Raw genomic sequence first — 7,853 nt, 5'->3', positions numbered from 1 at the left:
TTTCCCTTCTCCCGGGATTTTGGGCACACATGTGCCCGACATGTCCCTTGAGCAGTGCGCCTCTCTGTCTCTCTCCATCCTGCTTCTTCTCTCCCTGCTGTAGTAACAAAATGCACTTTCTAGTAATAAAAAGTTTAAAATATATGACAAGTAGACTTGTAGCATACATAGACCAGCATCCACCAAGCATCTTGTAACTGTTGTCACAGTGGATAAGGTGTTTACCAGCTGTGTTTTTTAGGCTGTTGGGTCCAGGGCTGGAGCTGTACAGTTGGCCATATGTTACAGCTCCTTTAGCTACAAGGCCACAGGCTGGCCCACTAGACAAATTATGTCTAAACCTGGACGGATCCATCAAATAAGAGGAAAGGAGCAAACAGATTTTCAGAAATGTAAAATTTCAAAAAAGGTGGAGTAACAAAAAAAAAAACCAAGAAGTAGAAATTTAGAAAATGGACTCAACTTAGAAAGAAGCAGAATCCCCATGATAGTAAAGGAGCTTTCTAGGAACAGCTCTTTACATGGGATAAAGAACAACCAGACCGAATTGGAGCTTCTGCAGAGCTTTATCATAAAGGATGAAATTAGAGAATACGTGAGGTAGCCAACGTAGATTTAGACAATTAAGTGAGTTTCAGGATGAAATGTTACACACTTAGCGCAATAAAGGAAGGGCTTGAGAACCCAGAGGATACTTAACCTTAAAAAAAAAAAAAGAAAAAAAAGTAAAAAGAGAACAATAATTAACTTCAAGGGAAACTGTAAGTTATGCGGAGAGGAAACGTAATCATGAATAGTATTAACACGTGGCTCAGTGGTGAATAGCATCTATAAAGTCATAATAATATAAACATTGAATTCTTTTCTTATAGTTTGCTATAGGACATGTGCGCTTGCCAGGAGGAGAGAGAAAAATCACTGCCCCCCTGGGGGATGGCCATGCCATTTTGATTAAACCAAAATTAATGATTAAACCAAAATTAATGTTCTAACTATGAGAACAAAGGAAAAGACTAGAAATATGAAAGCTAAATATTTATTTCCAACAGGAGGGAGTCAGTGATCTCAAAACTCAGAAATATAAGTAAGTTATTTGAGAGTGAGAGTTGTAACTATTAATAAGTTTAAAAAATTGAAAATAGTTGCTTCTGGGGACCAGTAACTGGTATAACGGTTACATCGCTGGACTTCCAGGGAGTTGATCATAGTTCCCTGGAGCTGGCAGCTGAAAGCTCATGCCAGGCACATGTGTGTGTGTGCCCAAAATTCCAAGAGGAGAAGGGGTTGCGGTGTGGCCTTTCCATCCCCCAGAGGAGGTGTGACTTCTCACTGTCTGTCTCTCCAGCATCTCTCAAAAAAAAAAAAAAAAGAAAGAAAGAAAATAGTTGCTTCTGTAGAGCAAGCAATAGAGGGTTAGATGGGCTGAGAACTGGTATTTTTTGTGATGAGCATTGATAAATTTTACATATTTGTAATTCTGATAAGTGTTAAAAACTAAATGAGAAAAGACCATTGATATATCTAATTTTTTTTTTTTAGTGAATAAAAATTATAACATTTAAAGGTCATTTGATTTTATTTCTCTTTTTTCTTACCTGCTTTCTGTTTGGGGGTTGAGGGGTGTCACCATTTATTTGCTTGAATATAGGAATTTAGCTCCTTTCATAATATGAAAAGTGACCTTATTACATAAACTATTTGAAATGTTTTCTAGGTGTGGCTTTAGCTGTTATTCTCTGTAATACCCGGCATATTAGCGACAATGTTTTCCTAGAAGCTGCAAAGGTAAATGTTTTAAGTATTGTAGTTTATTTTATAGAGGATTCATTATAAAGATGAGTGGATCTTAAAATTAAAAGCAAATAGATAATGGATTAAATCTGCTTTAAAGAATTTGCACTTCCATTACTTTTTTTTTTTTTTCCAAATTTTTGCCATATTGTGTGTGTGCTCATGGGGTGGTGAGGGGAGAGACAGATAGACTGACTGACAGAAGTGAGAAATCATCCCCAAGAGGGAATGGCCATGCCATAATCCCTTCTTCATTCTCCTCATGGGGTTTTGGGCATGCCTGCACACTCACCTGGAGTGCGTTTCAAGCCAACGGGTCTGGGACTCAAACCATGGAGTTAACCATGTGGGATGCAGCACACTAACGGCACACGACCTGCTGGCCCCAAATCTCCAGCTATCCATTACATTGTTAAAAAAAATTTTAGGAACCCACAAGTGATGTGGTGGTTAAGGGTGCTAGACTCCCACATAGCCAACCATGGTTCTAGTCTTGGACCTGATAGCTTCCTTTCCCACATTCTCTCTCTCTCTCTCTCTCTCTCTCTCTTACTCACTCACTCACTCTGTCCCCCTATGGTCAAATTAAAAGAAATAAAGAAATAAAGCTAAATAAAATAATAAAGCTAAAGCTAAAGAAAAAAAATTTTTGAGAGGTTTTTGCTATAGGGCGCTTGCGCTCGCCAGACAGACAGAGAGAGACAGAGAGACAGAAAGCGAGAAATCACCCACCAGGGGGGATGGCCACGCCGCAATCCCTTCTCCATTCTCCTCTCGGGATCTTGGACACACATGCACACGCACCCGGCGTGAGTTTTAAGCCACCGGGTCTGGGACGTGAACCGCGGTCGACTACATGGGAGTCCAGCAACATAGCCATCACACTAACTGCTGGTTCCCAAGCTAAAGAAATTTAAAAAAAAAATTTTTTTAAAGGAGGTTTTTGCCATGGGGCACATGTACTCACTGGAGAGAGAGACAGAGACAGTGAGAGGAAAAGCGAGAAATCACCCCCCCCGGGGGGGGTGATGGCCACACTACAATCCCTTCTTCGTTCTCCTCCTGAGAACTTGGGCACGCATGCACATGCACCTGTTGTGATTTTCAAGCCACTAGTTCCAAGAATCAAACGATGGTTGGCCATGTGGGAGTCCAGCAACGTTACTACTCTGTCACCTGCTGGCCCTATTCAATACCTTATTTATTTGCCTATCTACTTTTACATAAAATTGCTTTTTTAAAAAGAATTTTAAATTTAACTTTATTTATTTTAATTTGACTTGGAGAGGAGAGAGCAAACCACCAGATCCACTACTTGAACCGTAGTCAGCCATGTGGGAGTCCAGCACCCTCAATCACCATGCCACCTGCTGGCCCCTTGTTTTGTTTTTTAATTTGTTATAGGGCATGTGCACTTGCCAGAGAGAGACAGAAGAGAGAGGGAGAGAAAGTGAGAAGTCACCCCCCACCACGGTTGGCCACACCACTATCCTCTCTCCACTCAGGATTTTGGGCACACACGCACCTAGCATATCTCTCAGGTCCAGGACATAAACCGCACAGCCAGCCATGTGGGGTCCAGCCACCTTAACCACCATACATACCACTCACTGGCTTGCATAAAATTGTTTAAGTAATGACTTTTCACTATTTTATTATAAACTAATAATTCCTTCATATTTATAACATTTACATGCACTTGTATATGTCTGGAGGTAACATTGTGGCAGCACAGATAAAAAATAACCCCTTCCATATCTGTGTACCCGTTGCATTTTTTTAAACAGGACTTGTTATGCAGCAGTACTCCTTCAAACTCCCAAGAAGCTGGACACAGAGGTGTGCACCACCACACCCAGCTTCTGTAAATATTTTTAATGGACACAGACTGGTATTTGGAGTGCTGGCCTGATGGAACTCTAGACTTTGCAATATGTAACTGAGTAACTACATTAATACAAATATTAATATCTATTTTTAGGGTAGCCGTTGTAATTATGCCAAGCCTAGTATAAAATAGAAAACATTAATGTCTTTTTATATGAGTATTTGCTTGGTTTTTAGTGGTAAACAGTTTTAATAGCTGCATTGGTTTAAGTGTATTTCTGCAAGACATAAGGAGAATTATGTTACCTGTATTACTCTGTTTTCCCAATGCTTTTTCCATTCTACTATGATTTGTTCTATTATTTAAACAAACAAAAGTCAAATGTTCTTTTTCTCCTTAGGCACTGACAAGTCAGTTGACAGATAAAGAGCTTGCCCAAGGGAGACTTTACCCACCACTTGCTAATATTCAGGAAGTTTCTGTGAACATTGCTATTAAAGTAAGTAATAATTTATACCTCATTACATGAATTTTAATGTATTTTCTTATCCAAGTAATACAAGTTAATCAGAGATCAATTTGAAACATTTAGAAGGGTGCAAAGAAGAAATTTTAAATCTCTAATAGTCTTACTATCAGAATTCAACATGTTATTTTTGGGGTGTTTATTGACTTCTAGGGGTTTTTTTTGCTTTGTAAACACGTATATCCAAGCATAGATACATGCATGCATACTTGTAGTCACCTCTCTCTCCTTTTTCTGAGACATTTTTGCTGTAGGGTGCATACACTTGCCAGAGAACTAGAGAGACAGAAAGCAAGAAATCAGCCCCCAAGGGGGATGGCCATACCATACTCTTTTCTCCTTCATTCTCTTCCTAGGATTTTGGGTACACATGCACACATACGCACGCCCAGGATGTTTTAAGCTGCTGGGTCTAGGATTCGAACCACGGTCAACTATGTGGGAGTCCAGCAGTGTAGAAATCCATTATTACATCTGCTGGTCCCAATATGTTCTCTTTATTAAGATCTTTTAAAAAGCCTTTGAGTATGATTTTGTTTTCTTAATCTGAATGTGGCGGTTTTATTTTTATCCATTAAAATTTTTAAATTTTTGTTATTGTATAAAAGTTTCTTCTTTCCGTATATATTTTTCCCACTGATTATTTCTTTTTTTTTTTTTTTTTTTTGGAGAGGTTTTTTGCTATAGGGTGCATGCACTCGCCAGAAAGACAAAGAGACAGAAAGCAAGAAATCACCCCTCAGGGTGGATGGCCACACCATAGTCCCTTCTCCTCCATTCTCTTCTGGGGATCTTGGGCACGCATGCACATGTACCCAGCGTGAGTTTAAGCCACTGGGTCCAGGACTCAAACCACAGTCAACTACATGGGAGTCCAGCGACATAGCCATTACGCTAACTGCTGGTCCCCCCACTGATCATTTCTAACATATAGGGAGGGTATTCATTTTTATGATTTTACTTGATAACTAGTTTATTTATTGAACAATCCTAATAATTTCTTAATTCTTTTGGAATTGTTGAGTTTTTTTGTTTTTCTGTTTTAATATATTAATTTTTTCCATGAGCCCAAAAGAGACAGATGCATAGCACTCCAACAAGATCTCAACACTACCACCCACCCTCTGCCTCAGCCAGCCCCGCATCGTTAGCATGTGTGTACCAGGGTATTCAGGGAGGTTCCTGTGGGGGATTGTCTCACACAGTGTCACATTTTACTTTTGCACCACCGTCTTGTCCCTTGGAATGACTGAATTTCTAATCATCTGCAAATAATTTATTTTTAAAAAACATATAGATTCTTTATCCCCTGTCTTACTAGAACTAGAGTAATTAGGTTGATAAGGCATCCTTGTGTTTTAACATTAAATTTGTGGCTAGTTTTGGGTTAAAGTAAATATTTTCTAACTTTTCTGAAGAAGTAGGCTTTCTATTCCTAATATTATTCCTAATGTGGGTCTGGGATCTAGAATCAGGATGCTTTGGGTTTGAAGCATAGCTCTCTTGGGCAGATTACTTAAACTCTTCATACTTTGGTGTCCTCATATATAAAATGAGAATATAGTTCTCATTTTACATATCTCATAGGGGTCTTGTGACATTAGAGAGTCCATGTAAAGCACATAGAACATGCCTGGCACCCAGAGATGCTTGTGGTGTGTTGCTGTGTTTGGGTTGTAGCCTTAACTTTACTTGAGCCTATGGTTTTGTATCCAACACCTGATTTATACTAATTCCTATGTTTATTCATCCAAATTCTGGTGCAAAATACATCTGATAACCTTGGATAGGTTTTCTCTCTGGTCAAGTCAGCTATGGCTAGGAAGTAGAGTCCTTCCACATAGCATGTCTTTGAGCCCATTCTTTCAGCAGGGCCGTGGCTGAATGGCATGGGCTGGGAGGTTATCCAAGAATGTCTACTGGAGTAACACATAGAACTGATATCTCTTCGTTGGATTCGAGCACTAGGGAAATGGTTATGATTCTTGTTGGGGTGTGAGAAAGTGACTAAAATATACCAAACTTATTGTGAGATTACAGGTAATATTTGTTTTATCTTTTTGAACACTCATAGTTATCAAATGTTTTGAAATGAGTGAAAGGAATGCTATATTTTTGTTCCGTAAGTAAAACAAAAATACCATTATTCTAAATTTATTTTTCCCGTGTTGTAATAGCACTTTCTCACAGATTAGTACTTGGCACCTACATACGATCTTATTTATTTTTCAGGTTACAGAATACCTATATGCTAATAAAATGGCTTTCCGATACCCAGAACCCGAAGACAAGACCAAATATGTTAAAGAGAGGTTATGGCGAAGTGAATACGACTCCCTGCTGCCAGATGTGTACGAATGGCCAGAATCTGCGTCACGTCCTCCCCAGATAACAGAATAGAAGCAGTCCTGCTGATAGATACCTTACATGCTTCAGGGAATCCCTTTTTTTTCTGACACAAAGAAACAATATCCTCATTATTATGGTGTTTTCTGTGTTTTGCTCTCCCCCCACACTTCGCTTGGCTTATGTTTCCTACACATCTGTTGGGGGCAGATGTGCTGACTGTATTGTTAATGCCTATCAGTACCCTAAAATCAACTAACCATAATTCTTTCCTCTAACTTGTAACCCATACCACATCCAAGAGATGTTAAAATGTATTCATTAATATTCAGTTACTTATTTACATTTTCCAAAGTAATTTGCTATTTACTATTATAGGTGATAATCTTCTTTCACCCAGTTATTTTAGCACTACTAAAATAGAAATTTTGCTTTTATGGATTTGAGTACAGAATTTTTAGAAGAAACCCAATTTTAAATTCTAAGGAAGAATTGTCAGTGTCTAAAAATACTTTTACATCTGCCTCATTTTACCATTTCTTTATAGTAGACCTAGGAAATATGAATTACTCTATTTATTTTCTGGAACTAAATCAAGGCGTAACCATAACAGTACCAGAGAGTAATAGGAACTACTGCTGCCTTTAGATAAATAAAAGTCATTGTTTCCAACAGTGTATGAAATTATAGTGTAACTTTTTTATTTAATAAACATAATATGTTAAGTTTAATTGCTTCAGTTATGCTTACTACCCAACTAGTTTGCTTATTATGAAAATACATATGTTATAGGGCCAGTAGGTGGCACTGTGGTTAAGATGCTGGACTCCCACATGTCTGATCATAGTTTGAGTTCCAGACCCAGCAGCTTAAAAATCATACTGGGCATGAGGACATGCATGTCCAAGATTCCAAGAGGAGAATGGAGGAGGAGGGATTGAACTGTGGCCCTCCCCACTGGGGGTGATTTCTCACTTCCCTCTCTATCGGGACAGATGGCATTGCCAGTTGGAGTGTGGGGAAATGCAATTGGTTAATCCATTTAACAGATGTGTGTATAATCAAGTAAGGAACTAGGTCACACTTTTATAAAATTTAGTTCTTCCATGAGTAATAAAGGAAGTACCTCCAACCAGGTCTTGATGCCTTAGTCCACCCCTAGCCAGACCTGGATCATAGGCATGCACATGTTCTTGTATGGAGGAAGGTCTATGACACAAACCCCAAGCCTTCCCAGGTGGGCCTCACAGAGCATCATGTTTAATGCCTGTACCGCTGTCTGGCCCCAAAATTTGTTTCTTTTAATTAAAGGTGATATTCATGTTATCTTTTTCAAAACAAAATCACCCTTAAAAATTCTCT

General features: G+C 38.8%; 1 protein-coding gene across 3 annotated transcripts in view; it reads left to right on the top strand.

Moving 5' to 3' along the window:
• ME2 (malic enzyme 2) overlaps positions 1-7,222 on the top strand; it is a 66,324-nt gene extending 59,102 nt beyond the window's left edge. For all 3 annotated transcript variants that reach the window (XM_006158399.3, XM_006158400.3, XM_006158401.3), the window contains exons 14-16: positions 1,715-1,785; positions 4,020-4,118; positions 6,378-7,222. In XM_006158399.3, the coding sequence (XP_006158461.1) occupies positions 1,715-1,785; positions 4,020-4,118; positions 6,378-6,545 (338 nt within the window). In that variant the 3' untranslated portion in view covers positions 6,546-7,222. The remainder of the gene's footprint in view (positions 1-1,714; positions 1,786-4,019; positions 4,119-6,377) is intronic.
• Positions 7,223-7,853: the final 631 nt, after the last annotated feature.

The sequence above is a fragment of the Tupaia chinensis genome, unplaced genomic scaffold (assembly GCF_000334495.1).
Source record: "Tupaia chinensis unplaced genomic scaffold, TupChi_1.0 Scaffold000594_1, whole genome shotgun sequence".
NCBI lineage: Eukaryota > Metazoa > Chordata > Mammalia > Scandentia > Tupaiidae > Tupaia > Tupaia belangeri.
Note: the sequence above shows the minus strand (reverse complement) of the source record. Positions and strands in the feature narration are given on the sequence as shown.